Source organism: Atractosteus spatula, chromosome 16 (assembly GCF_055471065.1).
Source record: "Atractosteus spatula isolate fAtrSpa1 chromosome 16, fAtrSpa1.hap1, whole genome shotgun sequence".
In the NCBI taxonomy this organism is placed as follows: Eukaryota; Metazoa; Chordata; class Actinopteri; order Semionotiformes; family Lepisosteidae; genus Atractosteus; species Atractosteus spatula.
This window is the reverse complement of record NC_142721.1, coordinates 6,541,349-6,567,716: the sequence shown is the minus strand read 5'-3', so window position 1 is coordinate 6,567,716 and position 26,368 is coordinate 6,541,349. Positions and strand designations below refer to the sequence as shown.

The window sequence follows — 26,368 nt, the reverse complement described above, 5'->3', positions numbered from 1 at the left end:
GGCTTAATCAGTAAAGTCGCTCACCTGAGTGCAGGTTAAGCTGAACGATACCATGTCCACAGAGCACGGCTTCGAGCCTGGGTCACGTCGCTTACTGACCGTGATTGGGTTTCCCCAAGAGGATATGCACAATTGCTCAGTATCTCCAGCAAAAAGGCTGGAACCAGTCTGTTAGGCTTCTCTTAATCCCCTGCATAAAAGCGGACACTATAATACAGTAATACAATCATTGAGGAATGTCCTCCAATCTACAACGAACCCCCCATACATCACTGTGTATCACGTCTCATGGATGAAGAGTCTCAAAAGGGGGGTGGGTTGGAGCTGTCTGTCTGTGTTGCTATGTAGGTGCCGAAATCATTGCTGTGGGCCATAACATAAGAAAACCAGCAATTCCCAACTAAGTGGGTATATGATGAAAAATAATTGGCAATTCTAAATTAAAAAAAAAAGAATACTCCTTGTGAAAAAAACAAAACACAAAAGTGAAGTAGCCCTATCGCTGCCTTATTAAAATCATGTCTTTAGTAAGGCAGTGTGAGCTTTTGCAGTAGTGTGCACTGTAGCCTGTGGCCACCTTCCTGCGTAGGAACTTTTTCATTTAGAAAATTAATTCCCCTTTTCTCTAATGGCAGTATTGACTCTGCTTATCATTACTAAAATGATTATGAATTAGAAAACGCTTGTATTTTTATCAGGAAAGTCACCTTGGTCTCTAGCAGCTTTGAGATACAGGACTATTTGATGCTTCTTAATGTAGCAAGTCTTCTTAATGCAGAGACATTTAGCACAAGTGCAACAGCTGGAATCTGATTTGTTTTAGTTGCATATCTCCACATTCCATATGGGCACAACTGAGCTAGGTAGAAAGGACATGGATTTCTATATACCTTTGCCTATTCTACAAATTGCCCACTAGAAATCAATTTGAGAGAAGCAGTCTGCAATTAATTAGAATCCCCTATGGCACTCCTCACTTGTGTGGTGCTCTTATACTGGCAATCTGCATCACTCTGTGCAGTCATTGCTGCTCAGATTGCTATTTACTTTGCTTACCCATCATTCATGTAAAAATAACTTCTGAATATGCCTCACCAAGGTGACGAGGGGCAGCAAAGCGAAAGCAAATTAGCAGTACACTGCACTGAAAAACCAGACTGTCACTCAAATTCTGGACAGCAAGTCTCTGCAGAAACAAGAACCAAGCAACACCACAAAAAATCCAGAGAGCAATTAACTGATTAGCCTCTCCAGGAGGAAACAGAACATTTCAAATGTTTAAAACGGCCGTTTGACAATTCAGCCATATTTTCTTTGCTGGTTTATTCAATGCATAAAAAGGGTTATTAAACAAAAACTTTTGATTCAGTTGTTTCTGCAATACTTTCAAAATGCAAGATATCTTCACAAACTCATCATGTTCAGTGATCATGCATGTAAAAACAATGAGGTGAACCAATCTTATTTATCATCTACAGCACAGTTTTTTAGGGTGTACTACAGAGTAGTACAGTGTAGCAACACTGATGGTTTAAATGTGCATTTTTCCAACAGAGAGGCCAACAGAGATTGTTTAACAACCCATTACACTGAAGACATCATCAGAAATGGGAGTGAAACCTGTTGCAAATTTACAAAAGCATTTTCTTTTACTTTTGATTCCCCTCTAAAAATTAAGGACTATAGCAAAAAAATCTAAGATGTCACCTAAACGTACAGAGCTATGCACAGCTGGTCTGCAACACCTATAAGACAAGAATGTGGATGTTTTTCTGGTGTACAATAGATGTTTCAGAGCCATGCAAGAGTGGGTAAAACCACCGTGCTGGCAGTGGTCCAAAATAGCATCTCAATCAAATGTGTCATTCCAACCCAGCCTGAACACTAGTGCAAGATAGAAATTCCACTGCCAGATCTCCAGAGCATTTGTACTCCTACACCACTGAAGCATCTTGCAGCTAATTAATTCATTGCACCCAGATTCCAACACAGGCATGGAGCAGACAAAACCAATTATAAGTTAATGGGAAAAATGAAGAAAGACATAGCGGTCTGAAAAGGATGTGAAATTAAATACACCATGGTAACTGAACACCTTTCTTTGTAAGCCTTCAATAGCAATTCCAAGATACATGCTCATTTAGTTAAAGGAGACGATGGATTTTTCCAGTGCCTTGCACAAGCGAAGTCAACAGTTCACTGTTCATCAGGAAATTGTACCGAATGACAAAGTGCTATTGTACTAATAAGACACAATTGTACCTTAATCCAAGCTATTCTCCCTTTGGGACATATTAAATTGCACTTGGATTCCACTGCATTCCAATATCTCTCTGTATGAAGAGTATTGGACAAACGCCTTCAGCCAAATCAAGGCACATTTAAATACAGAGCAGTGTACTAATTGCTCAAACTGTATTTTAACAGTATCTGCTGCATGCTTACATTTAAACTTTTAATTATTCTTATTGTAATAGTATCAAGGCAAGAAAAAAAAATCTCAGTCTCAAAACTAATTTAGACTCAAAAAGTTGATTCTGGGAGTTTTCAAAAGTCTGGACTTTAGAAGAAAGCAGTCCCTTTGATGCAGTGCTTTCTGCTTAATTACACTTTTCCAAGAAACTACCCCAAAAATCTAATCACACTTCTCAATTATACAGACTTAAAAAACAGCTTCTGTAATGCAGTGTACAAAATGCTACATGTCCACTGGGATAGATGTTAATGAATCTGATTTTACTACAGACGCGCCAGTTCAACAATCCCCTCATTGTGTGGATTTAAAACATGTCCAGTAACGTGCTGCCCCAGCAGCAGCCTGTTGTCACGGCAGTGGCATGTGTAGCTGGATCCCTTGCAGCCTGCTGGGTCTAGAATAGAGCTCTTCAGGAAGACCGGTGCCAACAACGTTTCTCACACACAGAACCTTTCATCCCCACACAAACGCAAGTCAGGAGACAGAGTTTCACCATTTACAAACCGTCAGCGAGATCATGTTTATTTTTCAAGCCAACAGCAGAATAGGACTGTGATTTCAACAGTACGGTATGGATTTACGCACATCATAATAACACGCTTAAAGTGCATCATGTCAAATGTGTCATCAGTATTTATTTTTACAATTCGAGGTAATGTATATTTCAATATACTTATTGTAATATCAACAAACTGAAAAGATCAACACTTATGTTTAGCACAGAACTAATGTTTGCAAGTAAATCATCACAAAATTCATGTTAAAATTCACTGCAGTTTGGCTTCTTTAGATCTGCGAAATAAAAACGCAACTCGGCTAGAATAGTTCATGTTCCCGATTTATAAAACATGCGCAGGGAAAAAAGGCACCCAGGTGTTGAAACTTAAATTAAGCACTGTACTTTACAAGGACTGGTTTTCACTCCAATTTCAAGTCGGCAAAACACAAATTTGGAAGTATGCATTCAGAGGCTTGTACTGCTAAGCACATTTGAACAGTGGCCATCAATATACAGGCTGGATTGAAAAGCAAGCTCCTGCACAAATCAATATCCAGTCTTCTGCATCATTCATAAAAGTGTAAGTAATGTTCCAGGTTAATGAATTGCTTCAGGTTACGCTGATACAGTTAAATGCCTTACCAAAAATGTGACCACCTTGAATGTACCTTTTATCTTCACAAGCAAACTTGTCATATGTAACGAATTAGCTAATGGTTTAGAAATGCATTTTAAAATCCAAAGCATGTTAATAATTAAACTACCAATACTGTATAGTCACCTGAGTACTCACAGGTCCACTTCCTCTTGCCTACACCTTTGGCCATCTTTTTTAAACAACAGCAACAAAAAAACTGGGCACAAAGCAAAAGTTGATTTAACATTCAGCAAACAGAGCTTCACACAACACTCTTTCCAGGAAACTGGCTCTACCATTTGTTTTTCATCTTTCTCTGCAGAAACCTACTGTTCCTTCATTTACTAATGACAGTGAAAGCTGACAAAGAGACAATGTTCAGTTTCAATGCCAGAATACAAGATCAAAACAGGAACCTCAAAGCCATTTAGAACAACAAATAACTTATTATTTTAGCAGCTCTGACATTTAGCCCTTCATATCTCTCTGTGCTTCACTGTTGCAGTTTAAGGTCTTTAAACATTTCCACAAGTGCACAGCACAATGACCCCCTTCATGTAGCAAACTATAAAAGTGTCACAGGCAACAAATTTTTTAAATTATTTTCGTTGACCTTTAAAACACACCATTGCAAAGCTAGAATCGTCTTCATTCTTTTGAACAGTCACCAGACAGTGTTAATGACTCTCGGTGCCTAGCACTATAAGCCTTATAAATTTCAATCTTGAAAAATGAAACTATAAAAACAAAACAAGAGGAATAAGAAGGCTTAAAGTAACCAGGACGAGCCTAATGCCCTCTGAGACAGCCGAGTTAATTTTACCAAAATACAGTAATAAGTGCTGGAACTGGAGAAACAGATATAATATTGGTTCTTAATATGCATGTAATTTTGGCCACGATTTTCTGCTAACCCTATTTCTGAAAACCATACTATCATTAGAGCATCTCATTTCATTTTTTTAAGCTAACTTACTTGTCTGGCCACCATCAACTGGTAAACATCTCTGTCACAGTTTCAATTTTTAAGACATTTGCATGGAAATGATCTATAATTGCCCAAGGTATACAGTCATCATACAGCAGCAGTTAATATATAAACCCTGTATAATCATTCCCTAAAGCCTCTGAACAGTTTTGTTATAGCTGCAGGAGAAGGCAGATGTTTAGCTCCTCAGAAATGTGAAATTGACTTTACCGCATGACAGCACAGCACTCTGAGACACAACAACACCCGAGCCGAATGCCACCCCCTCCAGAGGTATGGTACTGACATTCAGACAGTTGTATTTTTCTCCCTGCACAGAGACCTGCTTATTTGTAAACCAATTACTAAGGAATTCAGCTCCTCAAGCCTAATAAAACATAGGAACAATTAAAAATGAAAGCAGGCCTTCCGGCTCATCTTCCCATTTGCTGACAAGTACCCACCTGATCCAATGATCTCATCCAACCCTTTCTTTAAAAAAGCAAGGGTATCAGCTTCATCACGGCTAGCTAGAAGACCCCCACGACCCATTAGATAAAGAAGTGCCTCCTGTTCTCGACTGGAAATGCACTTCTACACTACACACCTCTGGTGTGCATTTCACTGTTCATTTTAAAGAATTGTGTTTACTGTCGATGCCTTATGCCGCCTCATAACCTTCACTGTTCAAGACTAAAAAGGTACAAATCCCTTGGCATGCCAGTGTAGGACATTCCCTTAAGCTCTGGAACGTACCTGCTTGATCTTCCTCGGATTGATTCCAGAGCAGCAATAATCTTTTCTGCAACATGGTGACCAAAATTGTACAGGATATTCTAAAGGAGGCCTTACTAGTGCATTACACAATTTTAATATTACATCCCTTCATTTAAATTCTATATGTTGAACTACATATCCTAACTTTGTTTTGTTATTGCTTTACCACATTACCTTGAAGATGTAAATGACGCATCAACGTCATGTACTGTACACACATCAAATAATTATAAAAATAATAGATTTCTTACACTTATTTAGCATTTTTTCTGGACACTCTACTCAAAAGGCTTTACAGGGAATGGGGACTTCCGTCCACCACTACCTCAGGATGATGTCCTAAGTCTTTCATAAATAGCTTTAACTACCTGCATTGAAACTCTTTTCTGCATTAATTCTCACATTCCAGGTGTTTGCTCAGTCTTGAATTGTACTGTATCTACTGTATATCTTTTCAAATTTCAGTTGCTGCTTCCAAGTAGCTTGCTAATCCCCCTGACATGGTATCATCTGCAAACTTGTTTACATTTAGTCATTAGTTAAAACAGGATATCAAGCAGTCAATGTTCACAAAGATTAGTCCTGTTATTGCACATACATAAGATACCTGAAAGTCTCAACACTAACTTTTCACTGTTATAGTGGAAGACTAACTACTAACTTTAGTGCTTGATAATTACAATGACCTGTTGTGTGATAATGCTAGTACAACGATGGTCTCTTTATGCTGATGCTACAGGGAGAATGCTGGACCAAAATTAATCCAGTACTCAATTTGAAAAAATATCTATTTCTTCCCCACAGCAATATCCACCAATATTTCCAAATTCTATCTACCCATGCATTTAGAGAGAAAGGGGGGACAGGGACCAATTTTCTATTATAGATACACAGAGTTAATGTTTATTTAACCTTCATCTCTGTTTCCCTTTTCAGTTTATTTCATTTGTGTTTGTTTTTGGAATTCATGTGATCAAATCTCAGAAATTCTATCAACTAAGACCCCCCCCCGTGCTAACATTCCTTTCATACTCTTGCAAACCGACCACAAAAGGCACTCGATTGAGTTTCATCCCTGCTTTCACCACACAGGCCTTCAGTCTGCTGTTAATTGCCACCAGAACAAAGGCTTTCATGAACTGATTAAAAAGGATACTTTGTGACCCTAACACTAGGAAACAGGTGACGCACAATCATTTAGAAATTACTCAGTTTAAAAACAGTAACCTTAATAGATTACCTCCTGCTTGTGTCGAACCATTAATGCTCTGACTAAACTCACATTAGCAGAACAAAATGACTAATTAGCATAAAACCTGAACAACCATTTGCAAGTAATCAGAAATACTCCAAGCAAGCACCTGCAAACAGTCATATTAAAAATACATTGCTCTGAACATGAAACACGGCAAATTCCAGCCCGATTTAGATCCCAACAATGTCTAAAATTAGTTCAGATCCTAGCCCAAAATGTTGTCATATATATAATGGCTATCAAATGATAATTACTCCCCTCTTGCTGAAAAAAGTTTCAGAACAGTTTTACTCAGCAGTTTCACATTAAATTGTAGCAGTATATGGAAAGATCAAATTAAGAATCTTGGAACACATACATCTTCTGACAACTGTAGTGAATTTTCAGAACGTGAAGCAGAGGTAAAACGTCACCTGTAATACACTGTCTTTACTCCTGAATGATGTGGGAGGAAAAAAACTGCCAGTGCGCCCTACCCCAATAGAAAAATATAATGTTCGTAAAATATTTGACAGCAACAAGAATTAACAAGACAGACAGTAAAGACAAGACTTGTCCACTGCGTCATGGATTTATCTCCATGAATTTGGGAATAACTGATTCCCTCACTCAGTCACAGAAAGGCTGCAAACTTGCCCAGGAACGTCAAAATAATTAGATGGGAAACAAGCTCAGGAATTTTATATCAGCTCAACGTATTTGTGTAAAGGATTAAAAAAAGAATTCACATACAGGATTAAAAAGCACACCCATATTAGACTGTTCTGGATTATGGGTTATAGTCAAATATGTTTTGAATCCAACATGATTAAAATTGAAAAGGGGGCAGTTCTTAGGGAATTTAGTTCCATGAGCCATTATAAAGTGCCAGAAAACAAAAATCAAAATCAGATGTACCAGAATGATGATGTAATAGACCAGTACAATCCAAACACTGGCTTTACTGATAATTCAATAAAAGGTTACATGGGATAGATACATGCCCCTGAATATTCAAAACAAATTCTTGCAAAATTTTGAACACAACCTTAATGCACTATTATCTGTTCATTGATCATTTCTTTCCACCTCAACAAGTACACAACCATTGGTCTATGTGAAATGAAGGCACATCTCCAGAACTAGAGACTTTGTTTTCTAACTTTGTTGAGCCATCTTGGGCATCAGAAAAAGTATAACGATCAGTAAGATGTAGCTTGTGAGATCAAGTCCATGATGACATTTACTGGCATGTTACTGGAGTCAAAAAAAAAAATTCAGTCATATGAAACTGGATGGAGAATGAGATACCCTAAGGTTGTACTTAATTGCATCCAGTTGCAGAAATGATTGTGGAAAGAATTACAGCTAATTTGCATTTTGCTAGTGCAAAAACTGAAATCACAATTGGAAGCTTTTTCTAAACTTGTTTAATCAGATCTCTTTTCCTTTTGTGTTTTCTGAATGTTCTGGGTTTAGTAAAGTGTTCCAAAATAAACTGACCAATATAATTTAAAAAAAACATCTATTTGTTTTAAAGCACAAGAATGCAAGCCAATTGTGTTCTCGCACTAACAATGCAAGAATAAGTTCCACACTGAATAATAATAATAATAATAATAATTGCACTAATGTAGTGCGTTTCATCCTAAAGCACTTTAAATAGACCCCTTTCATTCATCAATCATTATAATTAATAATAATTCCTTACACTCATATAGCTCTTTTCTGGAAACTCCACTCAAAGCAATTTACAAATAATTTTGCCAGTAATGTGTAGCACCACCTGGATGATGCGATGGCAGCGAAAGTGAATCCGTACACTCACCACACATGCTATCATTAGCTATCATTGGGGAGGAGAAAAGAGTGCTGAAAGTGATTCATAGATGGGGTTATCAGGAGGCCATGACTGTTATAGGGCACGGGGAAATTTGGTTAGGACGCCAGGGTAACGCCCCTACTCTTTTCAAGAAACAAGACTCAGGACCTAATTTTTATGTCTCATCCCTAGGATGGCACTTTTTTTAATACAGAGTGTCCCCATCACTATACTGGGGCATTAGGACAGTGTGAGCAGTGTGAGCGCCCCCTATAGGACCCACACAGACCACAGTGTGAGCGCCCCCTACTGGCCCCACTAACACCTCTTCTGGCAGCAACCTTAGCTTTCCCAGGAGTCTCCCATCCAGGTACTGGCCAGGCTCACACCTGCTGGGCTTCAGTGGGCTGCTAGTTATACACCTGCAGCATCACTACACAGGAGATGAGGGAGAGAAGGGAGAAATTGCTTCACCAACTGGATTAAAAAAGAAACTTGAGGTTAGACTGTACAAGCCCAGAAACATTTGCAAGGACAGAACCTCCTACTGCACAGTGTTCCTTATGCCCACAACCCATTACAGTTCAGGAATTCTACTCCAGATGGAAGAGCACCACCTACTGGTCTACCAACACTACTGGGCTTCCCAGACCTGCTGGGATCCCACTACAGGCCTACCGCTGTATCCCTCTATCACCAGCTACCTTTTGTTCTTTGCTTTGAGGCAGTTTGTTTTAGAACAGAAGTTGTTTGTTTTCAGCTTTCCCCATCTACACACAGACCGCTGCACATGCCATCAAGACTCCTTGCAGAGCATCTGCAGCTGATTGCCAACAGGCGTAATTTGTTAAATAATCATTTTCCTGCAGAAAAGTTAACAAGAATAAATGACTTCTTATTTGCATTTATACATTTTGGAATATTAAAAAAAACACTTCTCTGGCACACTCCCCTCCTCATCAAATCTAGAGCGATTACTGTTTGCCTTCCAAAACAAACAAAATAATCTGTAAAAGAAGCTCTTGTCACATGGTCCCAATTTTGCATCAGTTCTTCTGTATACACAGATAAGACGTTTCAAACGTTCTGTAGTCCTGCTGTTCAAAGAGCATGTGACCAGGCTTCTTCTAAGCCAAACCTGTCTTCAGCTAACGATCACAATTGTGCAAGCATTGAAGCAGTACAGTATGGGGCAGTCTTCTACATGGGTTTGTGAATGAGGTCCACGTCTCCTCTGTTTGCACATTGAACATGTATGAGTTTACTCATTTGAAATAGAACATTTTCAACAAAACTGCACTTTTAAGAACAGAAAATGTACACCAACTGGACACTTATTATGGAATAACAGACAATTGGTCACTATTTTGCACACCAAAATGACATGTAAATTGCCCAATATAAAAGCAATTACATGACTAATAAATTAATCTTCTTAAAAGCACAGAAACCAAGAGGAAAACTTATTGGATTTTTTAAAAAAGTTTTGGAATGTCAATTTGAAAGTTTAAGGCTGCATAAAAAACAATAATTCCTACTATATGTAAAATGTAAATGTGAAAAACATGGAATCAGGGTGACATGAAATGCAATTCAAATATTATCTCATCTTTGTTCCAGTATGAAATTTAAGGCAGGATAAAAAGACACTATCTTATTCTACCCTGGCTTTCTGTAGCTGAAATTAGTGGTCACCAGTAGGCAAATGCTTGCATTTGTGAACTGTACAAAACAATCTTACTGGTCAGGTATACGACTACTGCATAAAAAGGCCTTTCAATAAAAGTAAAGAACTCTGAAGGAGGAAAGACTGAAAGTAATAATCTGTTTTGGAACATGACAATAGGAAAGGCAGATGGAAGCAAACGGGTTCTAAAAGTGAAAGAATCCTTTCGTGTGCATCAGGTAACCCTTACTTTGTGATCTGATAAGGTACTAAAAGGGCTGGATGTAGTTTACATTGAGGTCATCCTTTCAAGAGCAAAACAAAGTGAGTAAACACAAATCCCTTACAGATCTGTCACATCCTCCCCTCCCCAGTCATGCAAGACATGCACTGAAAAAAACATTCCTCAGTGACCTTAGTCAAGGGCATCTTAAAATACATCTACTGTACCTCAATCTGGATCTGGAAAGAAAACTAAAATATGGAAAGCAAATTTCCAAAAGATCAAGAGACAATCCGTTTTGGGTTGCTTTTTGTCACTGTCAGTTACACATCACCAAGATGGGTGCCCCTTAACCAGTAGCACTGTGTAGGAGAACCTACATACAACAGCCACCCGACAGTCAGGTCCATGAACCTTATATACTTCCAAGTAGACCATGACCATACAGGAAATCTCAAACCCAAGCCCTAGACTGGATCAACTCGGGTGTAGTGAAATCACCTTCCAGCCCTAATTTGGCTCATATACTGTACCACACCTCCACTCTACTTTTGGTCAAGATCTTAACAAGATTCCCTCAGCCTGAACCAGCAGCTAAAGTTCCTCTGTCCATCTCCCTTCCCAACAGAGCGTACCAGCCCCATCTCCGACTAGGAGTGCAAACCATGCATCTCCTTCCACTTACCTAGACCCCAACCAGTTTGCTTGGGACGTGCTTGGCACGATTACCCTGTCACCCTCACCCCAGGTTAATGACTGCACAATACAGCCCTTTAATGACTTTCTTAGTTGGGGAGGTTCAGAACCAACAGCACTCACTGCCACGCTGACTCTATGGATCCTTCTACTGCCTTTGTGTATGAATGCCTGCATTTAATTACACTCTAAACAGACCTTACACCACCCTTTAGCAAATTATACCCACACAGACAGCTTGAACTAGTAACTTTACTGTTACAGCCCTCATACGGGCTCAGGGGAACGTGCGAGCTTCCCTCCAATAAACATGCTCAACAAAGACATCTCCCATTTTTCAAGCTGGGTGTCCCTCAGTACCAACACCAGAGCCAGCACTGTTTGGAGGAGTAACACAAAAGACAGTAACATCACTGCAAACTCACAGGTGCACCATCATTTTAGCAAGCCCTGTGAATGGAACAGTCACTTACTAACGACATAACCCAGTCATTCCTAGACTATGGGGAAACATGGAGTTAAAACAAACAAACAGCATTACTTTCAATAAAGTCAAATGTACCGGCATGTCTTTGTCAGACTATCAGTGCAAAGACCTGTTTTGCAGAACAAAGACATACCACATTAATGCACTACAACTCAGGATTGCAGAGAAGCCAGTACCTATCCCAGCGAACAATGGGTGCAACACAAGCTACACCCTAGACAGCATGCCAGTCCATCTCAGGGCACACAGACACAGGGCCAATTTTCCCAGAAGCCAATGAAGCTACCTGTATGCTTTTGGACTGTGGGAGGAAACTGGAGCACCCAGAAGAAAACCACACAAACACAGGGAGAACATAGATGCTGATCGGACCAGGTCAGAAATTGAGTCCAGAGCATTGCTACCCCCTGCGTTACTGTGCCACCCAATACACTACCAAACAAATTCAAATAACCTGAACAAGTCATTGAACCACAAATATACTTATTCTGCCAATTAAAACTTGCGTCTAGAGTAGCTTTAAACTTGGTACTGTTCCAAACGGCCTGTACTGTTAATACTGCTAATGGACTCGAACAACGCTGAAGACGAGCAATGGTTTCTGGTGTATGGCACTTCACAGCTGTCTCATTTGGATCCAGCACTCGTTTCATATGACCCACAACAAATATTTACCTCTGTAAAAATTCATCAGCCCCCAGATAAGAACAAACAAAGAAAAACGTCCTGCCTGTTCTGTATGAACAAGAAATAAAAGTATTCACTTCACTCGGGTAAATCCGAGTTTCTCATTTTATAATAACTATGGAAAAAAATACATTTTTAGCAATATGTGGAATAAAAAAATGCAGCGTCATTTGCACTGTTACAATTGTCAGCAACGGTATAATGAAAACATCTCAAAGGAAAAGAGAGCTGCAAAAGCAAGGAGTAGTTTTTTTTTACTGTACAGTGTCTGTCAACAGCTTGCATCTCACATCACATAAATTCCCTCAGTGGGTAATTAATTCAAAACTTTCTAGTCGGCTTCACTTTTCTGTTAAGTGTATTATTCCCTGCAATGAAAACTTAGTGCTCAGAGCCAGGTGCTATTTTTATACCTAAATGTCCTGTATATCAGGAGCCCATTTCCAAGAATTAAATATGTGTCGCAACAGGTTAGTGTTTGCTAATGAAATTAAAATATCTATGGGTCCTGAGTTCACTCAATCCAGACAGTATCTTGCGCAATAGTGCATACTAATTATTTAGTCAGTATTCATAAGGCACTGCATTCCTCCGTTTCAGATAGCCAGGAAATCGTCATGATAGCACGAATCAAGGACTTCTTAAACTACATTTCTGCAGTTCCATACACACTTGTTTTTGTGTCCCAACTAAAGACGTTAAGTAAACGGAATGGCTATAGGCAAACAAACATTGTCTTTAACAGTTGACAACGCATTCATTTATTTTGCTAAATATACAAATAATAACTAGTTGGAAAAAGTCACAAACACTTTTTTAATAAGCTGTACCAAGCTGTTTGTAAGTATTCATGTTTATAAATACTTGCGCCGAGCTGCTACATTGTTGTTTTCATATGCTATACTCGGAAAAACTAAAAGTCCAAGTTTTTAAAAATGTATTACCTCAGAGCAGGCACATGTAACTTTCTGCCGCGTAACCAACATCAAATGTATCCAACGTTTTAACAGTGTTTGTATCCGGCACAGGGAACTGTCCACTCTATTCTAACTCCCCTGCACAATTTTATACAGAAAGAACTCCCCAATGAAGACGACTGTACTGCACAATGCCACCACAGCCCAAACTACAAACTTGATACGGGAACTAGTTACGTTGGTGTGGGTGAGCAAAGGAGTGATAAATCTAGACTTTGAACCACAGTTCACCCCTTGTGTTGAACACGGCCAACAAGCAAACTTGCGCTTACTCCTTATAGCCCTTCAGGATTACGCACTTTAATTGCGGTCGCAAAGTACAAGACAATACAATTCTACAAACTACAGAAAGTGAAAGTCAGTAATAACCAGGAGGACCCCCCCCCCCATCTTTAACTCTCATTCAAAACTGATTTGAAGCCTGAGCTGTAACTTAAAAACATCTTGAATGCAACGGTTTGCAAAAACATATGCAGTCGCTAATCGAACAGGGGCTTCACAGCTCTGATTAGCGACTGCATAAGATTGAAATTCCCAAAACATGCGCAAGATGAGAAAGTACACTCACTTTATAAAATAACTGGCCCCTTCTTCTGTAAACCCTTCTTCCCATCCTCGCGGGAGATCTGGAGATAGAAAAGACCCAAAACAGAACGAAAGTGAATAATTGCTTTTACGCGTCGGCGAACTTTGTTTCTTTTGGTTTTGATAAGGTAAATTCTGGAATTCTATCGCTCTTGGAAAAGTCCAATCCCGATTTAAAAAAAAAGCCAGGTTTCTGACTTTTAACACAACATACCTGATCGTATCATATGCCCCGAATTGACAGGTTCACCAGTTCGAGGATGAAGCCAAGTCGTGCTTCGAGTTTCATCACTGTAGGGGAAAGAAAACAAAACACCTGTTACTGAACAAAGAAGTCCAAGCAACTGTCCAAAGCAATCTTTGCAGCGACTCCTCGTATAGCTTCCAGGCAGAAGAAAAGTGCACGCTTACTTAATGAAAAACACCCTTCCGTCTTTGCAAACTCCATAAGACCAGTGTTCAGGTAAAGTATCCCGCCCGAGCGGAGCCGCCATGATCCTGGTTTGAAGTACTATTTCATTCTCTTCTCCGTGGAGTCTCCAGGGAATCCGAGACTCATTAATCACCACCAGGGCCGCTGCGCTCTTAAAGGGGCAGGTCTGCCCTTTTTTATGGTTGCGGAGAGTAGCAAGTCTTTGCAATCTTATTTTCCCAGCCGACAGAAAATAACTTGGTGGAAAACCGCATTCGGTTCTGGTGGATAGCGCGGCGCACAAAGCCAGTTACTGCCACCACGAATTGTAATTAGGGAATTAATGTCGCAATTGAACAGTCGGAACGTATGCTAAGGGATTTAGCGTTAATACCCCTAAAAATCTGTGAATTGTAAACATATCGCTGTCAAAAGTCCTAGAGCAACAAGGGCATTAAGTGGGGGAGTTCTGCAAAATGTAGGTATTTTACTGGGGCACTAAGTGTGAGGTTCAGATCACAATATACACACAGAAGGATATTTCAGTAGTTGCGTGTCACTGCTGATCCAATAAGCGGCTTTATGCAGGCGAAAATATAGATAAATGCAATTCATTACAGGTCCAAGCCTCTCTTTTTTTCCGAATTGAAAGAGGAAGTATTTGTATAGTTGTATTTACTATTTCAGCTTGCCAAATGCAAATTGCACACCAAAGCTATCGAAAGCTACTTTCTTTGCAAACATCTTTGACACACAAATGGCCAACCTGGGTGAAAAAAGTCATCACCTACTTTACATATCTTTCCAATTATTATGAATAGAAAGAGTGTAGTTAAACAGTAAACCGCTCAGCGAATTCAACAAAGACCTCTGAAGAACATTATGGGAACTATATCCTGGTTTCTTTTAAATGCACCTGAAGGTATACCTTTGAATTTTAATATACAGTACAAGAGTAAAGACCACTAACATTAAATAATTCATTATTTTATGTCTTTTGTCCTTTGTGTTGCTAAAAGTGTTATAAAGCAAAGTTCCTTTCAGTTAGAGACTGTAGTCAGTATCAACAAAGGAAAAAAACATCACTGTCAAGCTATTTTGATTTTTCCCTTATTGAGTGATTATACTCAGGGTTCAATCAGATATCGGTAACACAAGAAAGGACACTTATTTCTTAGATTTCAAAAACCTAGAGACATAAAACAGCATTTGAAGAATTCATGACTGAGATACTGTATATATATGTGGTAAAAGGACATCAAAAGGCTGGAGGAAAACTGTAAACTCTGTAAAGTTAAAGACGTGTGTCACTGGCTGGAAAGATGAATGACATTGTATGACCCTGAAAAAGTTCAAGAACACGATCAAATTAGGCGAACGGCAAGGTTATGCTTCTGGTTTAAGTTATTTGAAAAACAATTCTTGGAGAAATAATTCTTCTTCCAAACTCAAACTGGTATTTTTGTCACTTTATGACCAGTTAAAGTTGAAAAATGTTTGCAACAGAGTATCCTAAAGGTCCTGTAAACAGAGATTTCTACGCCATCGTTTTAGACATGAACCCCAGTTGTATTATACTCCTTAAAGTAACATTCATTAGGGATTTATTTTGTGAAAAACATCATCTCCTTGACAGCTTAAATAAATCTGTTTTTTAAAGTACTTTCAAAACACACAGTGCAGCAGAAGCAATGATGTAATACCATTCTTTCTATGATCTCATTTGCATTTCACTTTGATGTTTCCCTTGGGAAAAGTAATGCATTTGGGTGCGTATCTCTTTTTATTCTTACACTGTTTTATTATTGCTGCAGATAAAGAGTCATTTTTAAAGCACTAACATAAGCCGCCTTGATTTCTCAGAATAGCTCACATCGATATATAGCACCAGTCCTATTTATAGAGCTACAGCTCATCTAGCATGGTGTATGGGGTGGAGACACGAGACAGTGAAATACAGATAAGTTTGGGAAATATTTGATGCTGTCTTCCTGTTCATCTCTAGGACAAAACAAAAATACTGTACTGGAAATAAGGAGAGATTTATTCAGAAACCCTGATGTGTATACAACTGTGTTGGTGTGAACATGATGGTTTAGTTCAGGTAGGTTTCTGCTCATCACAGTGTGTTCTCTGAATCACACTGGTGTAACTATATATGGAGGGAAGTGTGGAGAGCAGCTCAGCATCTCACCTGCAAGGAACAGGCAGAGCAGAGTTGGCCAGTCCTGGTTCAGGATAGCCACAATCCAGCAGATTGTATGAGTCTGCCTTAAAGCAAAAATAATTAAACTCTGGTGAAGTTGTGCACTCTTTACTCCATGTACTTACATTTTTATCAAATCAACATTCTGACATCATGGATGCCTTCATCATTTGATATCATATCCTGATGATCAATCCATGGTTGATTCATTACTGATACCTGATCACCCTTAAATCACCAATTTCTAAAAACACTTTAAACAATTTTGTTTGGACCTCTTAAGCAGGTGCGTTCAATTCGATAGTTGAGAAAAACTGAAAAGCTGCCAACAATCCTTAGCTCTCGAAGATCACAGCTGGACACTCATACCTTAAGTTCCATTCATTCATTTTCTGAACCACTTTATCCAGAACAGGGTCTCAGGGTAGTTAGAGGCTAGCCTGGCAAGCAATGGGCAAAATGGGCACCCTGGATAGGAGGCTAGTCTATCGCACACACTCACATCAGGGCCAATTTTACAGAAGCAATTAACTTTTATTTCCCTGGACTTGCTGCTAGTCATCAAATAGCCAGAGAATATAAGATAAGAGTGGCAATCTTCATTTTGTCATAGCTAGAATGCTTGCAGTTTCCTGTTTTCTAGCATGACCTTACTGCAGATATAGAAATCTCAGATGGGCACTTTCTGATCTTTTGTCTGCCCAAAGAAGGGCAGAGCAAGGTTGTCGAAAACAGGAAACTCAGAAGCAAATGGCAAAATGATACTGGCTACCTCCTTCAATTCTAAAAAACCCCAGCAATTTACACTCGGCTACTGACATAAGGTTGAGCCTATAAAGGGCAGATCGTAATCATTCCATAAATACCACCAAAAACCTATTATCCATCAAAACAATTAGAGGCCTGTGAAAAATTGGATTGTAATACACAGATTTCCCTAGTACACAGTTTTCTCAGATTCAGAAAATGCACTAGTGTTTATCAATGAATTCTTTAACTGAGATAGGTCATTTTCTGCCTTCATATGTAATTTGTGAATGGTAAGAGACATATGTCATTAACATATTTAATTAATTTACCTAATTAATTTAGGATAAGACATGCCCAGATAATGTTGTAACCAAAGCTGCCTCAGTCACGAGGACTATAGCCAAGTCTCTTCACAATATCACTTAGGACAGAGATTTCTGTTTTCAGTCCCTGGGACCTCAATGCCAGCTGTTTTTGTTCCAGATGAGCTCTCTGAATTATTTCTTCACAACAGCATGATGTTGGCCCAGCAGGATTGGCTCATTGTGTCTAGAATCAAAATCCTGTGGGATACCAGTTTAAATTTCACCCAGCTACTGTGTAATCTCTTCAGAAAGAGAAGGTGATGTGCTGCCTGCACACACACAGATGAGAAAATGATTAAATCAAATTCACAGATGAAATGCTGATACCCAAGTCCAGCCTATAACCAACCAATCTGATTAATAATAAACCTGTGCTGGACACTTTTATCTGGGTCTTTGTTGGAGTGGGAGAGCTTACATTAAAAAAAATCAAGCGTAACATAGACTGCAATAATGGTCCAAACTGTTATGTGTCAATACAGCAGCCCTGTATTGCTGTGGATAATGAAATAGATTTGGAAAATTATGGATTAGGCATGAACAGGCATGTGGAAACTGTGTCCATATTATTAACCATGACCTTCAATATTGTTTGTTTTTTGCACTCCCAAAGGACAGTAACATTTTTCAGCCATGATCTGCTATACAGTACATTGCAATAATCTTTACCCTGCATCATGGTTAACTGCCCAGTTTTCTGAAGCTATCCTGCAATTTTAGCCAGACAGGGGGTACAGTGCTGTGTATCTCATGTCACTGCACTTTTCATAATTGAGGTTAAAGGAATGATTTTACTGGCAGACAAAGATTTCTACCCTTTTCTTTTTTCCTTCAAGTCACAGTTAATGTACTTTTGTAATAGGATTGCCATTTACCTCTTTATGGCCTTATGCCTTTCACATTCTTTGTAACTCAAATTTCTCTTCCCTGCATTATTGTAGCGCTTATCTTGGTTTAATTATATTATAAAATTCAGTGCAGTATTTCTGAAAAGTCACGCAATTAACTACAATGACAGATCATTGGGTCACTCTCAGTGTAATGAATATTCTAGTGGATATATGATATCCAAAAACTCTTCTAAGAGAAAAAAACCAATTCAGTGAAAATCTTTGTTCATGGATAGGAGCTAAAAATATATGGATGGACTTAATTTTAGTATAACTAAATAACAACTATTTTTTGAAAAGCGCAAAAAACAGCTCTATAATAAGGCCTGTACCATCAAACATCAAAGTGAGTAAAAAATATATCCCACGTACTATTATTAATAATCACACTTATAATTAATGAATAACATCATTAATAATTATGAACCACTAATATAATTTATGAATGGTGAGTAGTATAATTTTAGCATATCTAATTTAAGACCTGTACAGTACTAGAGCTGCTGCAGAAATATTTATTTTCTGGACCAGCATACTAAACTCATATTCATAGACATAATCCTAGTGTCAATACAACAATACTGTGTTCCTATAGTATTAAAGAACATATCCAAAGACAGCCTTCTGGAGGACCTGATGTTATTGCCCTAATTTCATATACTGTACCATGCATAACAAAGCAATCATTGTGAAGCCTCTCAAAAACAACAACCCCTTCAGGGAGAAGAGACACTGTGCTATAGCACCTCTTTTGATTGCTGTTTGAAAAATGACATACCCATACAGAATATTTATCCAGGAAAACTGCTTAGTTAGAATTCACTGATTGAAGTATAGCACAAGTTATCCAAACTAGATTCATTATTGACCAGAAACAAGTCCTTAATTCTTTAATTGCTTCCCAGCTCACAATAGTTAGAGATATCTAGAAAAAGAAAAATTAAGTATTTAAATTCCAGGGCCACTGTGAGATAATTACAGGTTTATGATTACATTTGAATAAAGTGCATCTTTGAAATGATGAAAAATACATAATTGATGTTTCCAGTCCAATGGACAGATTCTTTAGATTTCTACCACATAGAATGCGTTAGACTCGAGTATTGTATGAGCAAGGTGTTTGTGTTCTGGATGGTTGCACATACCAGGTATATCCTGTAAGGAGTTGATCTCACCTGACAAATCTTTAAGCCACTGTTGTTAGAAATAATGATAACCACACCACAATCCCATTGTTTTCCTGCAGAGTTTTATCGGAGCATTGTTCTCCGCATAAGATTCTCTTATCGGCAAAATGCACGCCGTGTCATATGACAGGAACATGCAGACAAAAATCCTACATATAACTATGACTAAAAATGCATATCCCTTTCCTTATTCCAGCAGTAGCACAGGGATTTGTGCCTTCCTTAGCCCTAAGTTCAAGAAAGACCTTGATGATCTCTTTGCAGACTTCAGAGGTCGTTCAGCATCATATGAAGACAGGTGGACATACCTGTAGCCAATAAAGATAACCTTCCTGTATCAGTTTTAAAATCTCTAAATTACTAAATTCTCTTAAGGAAACCTGTACAAAATCCTCCAGTAAAATGTATCGTACTTTCATCTGAGTCTTTGTATCATTGTTAATTCATATAACTGAGAATGTCCAGGAATCATGTCCTCCTGCACTTTGAGTACTGGTAGAACTCACAAGACCATATCATTCCTTAACCAATGAAGATCTTTTCCACCTGAGGGGAAGGAGAGATTTGATTTCTAATCCTCCGGGTCATGCATGCTATGGATTTCAAACTTTGCTGATCAAAAGTATTTCTGTGTGCAGTGAACATGCTTCTCTATCAATAATGCAGGTAGACAGGTCAGTTAAATCCTGAAACTAAAGCAGAAGCAGGCATCACAGAAGATGGGACTCTATAGCTGCAAGACATTCGTAAACAGGGCACCAATCTCCTGTGCTTTGTCATCACATCTGTGCCTGGCTGTTTTGTTCCATCACTGGGCTCAGTGCTCAATCAGCTGTATCTTTCCAAGGCTGCTATTTAGACATCTGTCTTGCCCTATGAATAATTAAAGCTGACAAAATTAGTCAGTTATACATTGTTTGACCCTCTGAATGCATAATTTAAGATGAAACTGCTTTTCATTCCAATGAACATGGATCAGACTGTTGGCTGAATAACGAGGTGAAAATCTCTTTCTAGTTCATCATGTCTTTAAAAACAAAGCCTAAGACTCTCAGAGCTCATCTTTTCTACGTGTTTTCATCTTTTTGCAATACAACATGACTTGAGATTAACCTATCTACTTCTTGACCGTGCACTGTATAGAATAAAAACAAAAAACAATGGCAGTTTTGTCTATCGTAACCAAATCTGATAGGAATGGCAGGCGTTTTCTAAAAAGTTTGACAGAGAGTAAGGGAGTGGAATAGGTTTTGGACAAGGCAACTCAAAAGCTCCTTTAGAAAGCTGCTGAAGATAAACTCACAAAAACCTTTCCCAGTGATTCCTGGAATAGCTCTCCATATCTTGTTTTGGAAAAGAAACTCCAATGGATGTTTTGAAACGTGATTTATCTTTGCAGCAAAGTGTACAGTGAAGCAGACCCTAGTGTCCATGTCAGGAGAAATGATTAATCTGCAATTCCAGAGGTTCCACTACAGTTCTTTCTCCAGGCTGACCTGACTCCTCTCTGCCCTACCCATGCCTCTGGTAAAGGTACAAATCAACACATGTATTTTCAGCAAACAGGCAATGCAGTGTTTTTGAAAAGCATTTTACGTAATGAAAATTATTCAACATCTAACCATTTTGTTGAAGTTAACTAAAAATTCTATTTTTAATGTACACCTTTAACTTTTTAACATTTTGCTTGAAATCTATTATTTCAAAATTACGCTGGTTGAACTGCCTCAATAAGTAGAAAGCTTACCATTGTTCAATATTTTGGCCATTCTGAACAAAATTTTAACATAGTACTCCAGAAATATACTGTCACAATGGCACAGAACTAAGCTATCATAATATCCAACACTTCATATTAATATCCATGTGTGCCAACAAGGTGCTATGCTTTTGAAATGTATTTTCAAATTACTTTACATTACTTTGCAATGGCAGAATGGTCACTACATCGCACTGTTTATGTGAAGCAGCCCTAGATATAATTGGTGCTTTAAAACAGGTGTGTGCTTAATAATTAACTAAGCTTGATTTACATTGACATTGGTACACACCACTTGCTACAACACTTTCTATAACACTTGAGGTTAAATGCTTTTCATTTCAACTCACAGGGATGAGCTGATTCTTTTACAAAAAAAGCCCACTATACATGGCTATTGGCTCAAGAGCAATCAACACCTATTCTCTTCCTCTATTGATCTCATTCAAATTCCAATGGCCAAGATCATTTCAACACACACTAGCAAAGCTACAGCTTGTCCCAGTGTTCAAACTAAGAACATAGAACAACCTGGTAGGGTAAACAACATGAACGTTAGTCTTGAAACAAAGTTTCTGAAAATGGTTTAACTCCATATCTAGTTAAATTGATTGGCATCACTTCCCAGGAAAAGGAAATGTTCAATTCCATGCCTCACTGCAGTGAAAAAAAGTATATTTCACGTGCTGTGATTCATGCCATTTCAGCACCCATAGGAATGCAGAGAGAGGGGATATTCTGAGCTGAATTACAGTCTACTGTTCTCAGAGGAATCACTACAGCCTCGCTCTTGTTTGTTGTGCACTTTAGCAGTTTTGCAAATGAAGATGCAAATCACTTCTTAAATCAGTGTCTGAGTTCATATACATGTCTACCATCATGCATGAGAGAAGAGGACATGAGTCTATCCCCCTCTTAACTGACATTGTTCTGAGTTGTAAATGCTGAGGCCTTGACTGTGACAGTATTAATCTGCAGTGGAATGCCAGAACAGAACATAAACTCATAAATGCTGCCCCTAAGCTGCCTGAGGCATGAAGTATAGCAAGGTGATTCAATGTTAACAGCCACAGCAGTGTGATAAAGGCAGCTGCTGATCAGCTTCCTCAGCCAAGCATAAGAGCTGAAGACACGTACTCAGCTGTTCACTGGCATTTTTTAATCAAGTGAAACAAACAAATTGATATTGCTGTGTGGAAAGTGGTGTTTGAGCTTGAGCAGTATGTGAGATCTCCACCAAACACAGTTTCACCACTGCCATTGAGTTGTACTGTATATAAAATGAAATAAACTTACAGAGCTTGCAATACGGCAACCACAACTGCATATTTCTCCTATTGTCTGTATGTAAATTGGGAGTAAATGATGCATGTCTTTTCTCCCTGGAAGCTGTGGCATGTCAGTGAAACCACCAAGCCAGGGGAGTGTACATTCCTGCACAGCACTGTTTATGCTTAATTAGACACTAAGCAATCTGTAATGAAGATTGGCTTTGCTCCATACAAAAAAATGTCAGAGGCATTATGTTGTTTCTGAAGCCGCTCTTACCCATCTTGGCAACTTCGAAATGGATGTGTTCCTGAATATTTCACAGGAGACCCTGTGTCCACGTCAACATGAGGAGGAGTAGCAGAGCAGTGCCTATGAAAGAGGCTTGGCAAGACACACGTTAAATCATTAAGTTATGCATAATTAACCATTAATTTGCCAGGCATAGACCCGCTGAAAGCAACATTTGACCATAATTAAAACTGTTTCGAAACACAGGAGTATACTGGAATATTGCAAAAGCAGTTATTTCAATCTATGACATTGAGATGCAGTTTAAGCTTTAAAGCTTGAACTTCGCCATGGGGGAAAATGCATTAAACCATCTCCTTCTACTTGCCTTTTCAGGAGCTGTAAGGAACAGATTATTAAAGAGAGATTTTGGGCCTTGAAGCTTACTCTGCCAAAGCAAAACGTTTAGGGCTGTGCCCTGGGGAAGACATTACACCAACAATAGTCATATAGGCACCATTCATATATATAAATACATCAAAAATAAAATGAATCAAAAAAGGTTTACTTAACATATCATATTTAAAAAGGTGTGTTACAGTACTCTGGTAAGTTACAGCTCCAGCATGTTGCTCTACAGGCAGGTAAGGTTAAATTGTCTTATTGATTGCAAATACTGAGTCATGGGAAACTTTATCAAGCTGTACACTAACTATATATAAGGCCTGCGCTTCACAGGGTGAGATGGCTCAGGCAGTTTGAGCATGGTGCTGATATTCTATGTATTTACTACTTCCAATTTAATGCTTGATGCTTAACCCAGTGATCTGCGGCTTGTGTACCATGTGGAGCATCAAATACCCAGACTACATCTGTAATAACTGCCACAAAAAAGAAACCTGAATCAACAGGTTGAGGGCTCCAGGAGATTGCTGAACTGGAAAAAAAAACAATATTTAGGAAGGTGGGTTGAACAACACGGAGAAATGGGCAAAGAAACAGGTCCCAGGAGTTGAAAGACAAACTTCACCATGCCCTCCAAAAACCACCAGCAAGTGTCACATCACCCCAGACATTTGCTGTAATCCAGGACCTGGAGCCAGAGGCAGGTACTCAAGGACTCAAGGACAGGAATGCTCCATTGACCCAATATCTCAAACACTGGTCTGGACTACAGCTACTGTCAATACAACAGAGTTTTCCACTGGTGATCCTAAAAGAACAACATTTTGCATGCAGGCAGTAAAAACATTGAAGTACAAAAGGGTAGACACTGAGCTACAAGAAGGTCCAGGTTGTGGCTAGTTTTTATTGGCTATTCTATCTACCCTGCGTGAGAACAATCATGAATTCTCAGCCCTGCCTTGAGCACTGTGCTTGCAGATTAGATTCTGGTTTCAGGATCCCCACCAGGACAAGCAGTTGTCTGACAATGTTTCGACAAAAACTCACGTGGTGTGTCTTTTAAAATGTGAAAAACATCATCATGAATTTATTGCATTAGCCTTGGTTTGTGCAGCATGGCCTTTAATTTTTCTGTCTAGCAGTGCCCTCTTGTGGTCAAACTCCTACATTACAGCTGAAACAGATCACAAACAGCAAGCCTATCAATTTTCCAAACCGCATTATCAAGTCCAAGGTCACGGTGAACATCATAACCCAACTAAACAAAAAAGGGGCACAAAGCAGAATATCCCCCGGAGGAAACCCACATGGTGACAACATATAAACTCCACACAGATATCACCCCAGGTATTAAACCAGTGGACCCAGCGCTGCAGGGCTGAAGTGCTAACCCCTGTGCTGCCATACAAGATCTTTGATACAAAAGGTAACATGCATGTGTTAGGGATTTCTCATCCTGCCTTGGGTATATTTAATCTTAGCATGACCAGGATCTACTGAATCTTGTGCCTTTCAGTTCCCTTTTAAAACACTTCTGCTTTGTGTTAAAATATCAGAAATATTCTTTAACACAGAATAACAGCCTACTTGTAACTCAGCAGACATTTATAATGATGGAGCTAAATCAATTTTCTTAGAATCAAATACATTATTATATAATATTATATATTATTTAAGCAGCCATTAAAAAGGAAAAATCAGAACTGATTTCAACATGTTCCTAAACTCAATGCTAAGCCAGCAAGGTCTTTAACAAGACTCCTAAGCAGAGTTCTAGAGCTTCTGAACAGTGGAGCATGCGAGAGTGAAGTGTTTCTTATCATACAATTAGAACGGCTTCCGTCCTTTCATTTTCTATCTGCTTCATCCAGTTCAGGGTCACAGGGTAGCTGGCGCCTATCCCAGCAAGCAATGGGCGCAAGGCAGGGTACACCCTGGATGGGACACCAGTCCATCTCAGGGCGCACAGACACAAACACCGACACACTCACACCAGGGCCTGTTTCCCCTGTAGCCCATTAACCTCCCAGTATGTTTTTGGACAGCAGGAGGAAACCAGAGCACCCAGATGAAAACCTAAGTGATCACAGGGAGAACATACCAACTCCAAACAGACAACACCCCAGACGCAGAATCGAACCCAGGGCCCCCGCGTAGCCATCCCTTAGAATGTCTTCAAATACACAAACACTACACGGCTGAGAGATTGCATGTGTTAGTCTTTGCAAGACAGGAGCTCACACCACTGCTGTGTTGCATCACACTGTATTCACTTAATTAAACCCCTGAGGCTTCCTCTACTACACAGGACTCACCTGGATTCAGCATTCACCTGACTCTTCCCCACCACTCTCCAACAACACACCATGCTGCAATCATCTGTAATTCTTTCAGGGCCACGGCGGGGCAGGTTGCTTGGATATGAGGTTGTCTGGGACCAATTACTCACCTATAACACAACATTGCTTCTCCGTTTCTCTTTTCAGCAAGTGGCCACAATACCTTTTTCTTAAAAATGACTTTCTTTCTGACTTGAATTGTACAGTAGCATACAGGAAGTATTAATTGTGCCATGCGTAAAGATAACAGCAATCGTGTTGCTTTGGCATAATCCTTTAACAAGGCTTCTGATTATGATTTATGTTCTGATTTCTGTTCTTAAATGAGCCATTGGTTGCTTAGACATCAGATAGCACCATATGGGGGATTTAAAGCTAGAGGAAGTATTGGTCCGAATTTGAATACATCTCATGATTCCTGCCAACATGTAATCTGCATGTCTAGGGAATAAAGGCTGACTGGGATAAAGACAAATTGATTTCTTCTTTATGGAGAACATTTCATCATTCATTTGTTTAAACCATGGGTATCTACTGCCTTTTCCACACAGGTGATTTCAATGGTGATAAAAACCCTTTTCAAATACCCTTTAGAGAAATAGAGGCAGCAGGCAGCAAGCCCGAAGAGCCTCATATGGAAGAGAACAGGTTCAGGTTACGGTGGATTAAAACAAAAACTATTAACAGAAAAAAAACCTCCCTTTAAAGAATCCTGATACAGCATGCAACAGCAATAGCGTGTGTGCTCTCGTGATATCTTTTTAAAATTCTAATTCAAGAAATATATTTTTTTGATTTATTACATTGTGATCTTCCTATTCC

At 39.0% G+C, this 26,368-nt stretch overlaps 1 protein-coding gene across 12 annotated transcripts in view; it reads right to left on the bottom strand.

Moving 5' to 3' along the window:
- plekha7b (pleckstrin homology domain containing A7b) overlaps positions 1–14,278 on the bottom strand; it is a 125,941-nt gene extending 111,663 nt beyond the window's left edge. For all 12 annotated transcript variants that reach the window (XM_088934623.1, XM_088934624.1, XM_088934626.1 and 9 more), the window contains exons 1-3: positions 14,145–14,278; positions 13,948–14,024; positions 13,717–13,774 (exon numbers count right to left, since the gene is read on the bottom strand). In XM_088934623.1, coding sequence (XP_088790749.1) covers positions 13,717–13,774; positions 13,948–14,024; positions 14,145–14,227 — 218 coding nt within the window. In that variant the 5' untranslated portion in view covers positions 14,228–14,278. The remainder of the gene's footprint in view (positions 1–13,716; positions 13,775–13,947; positions 14,025–14,144) is intronic.
- Positions 14,279–26,368: the final 12,090 nt, after the last annotated feature.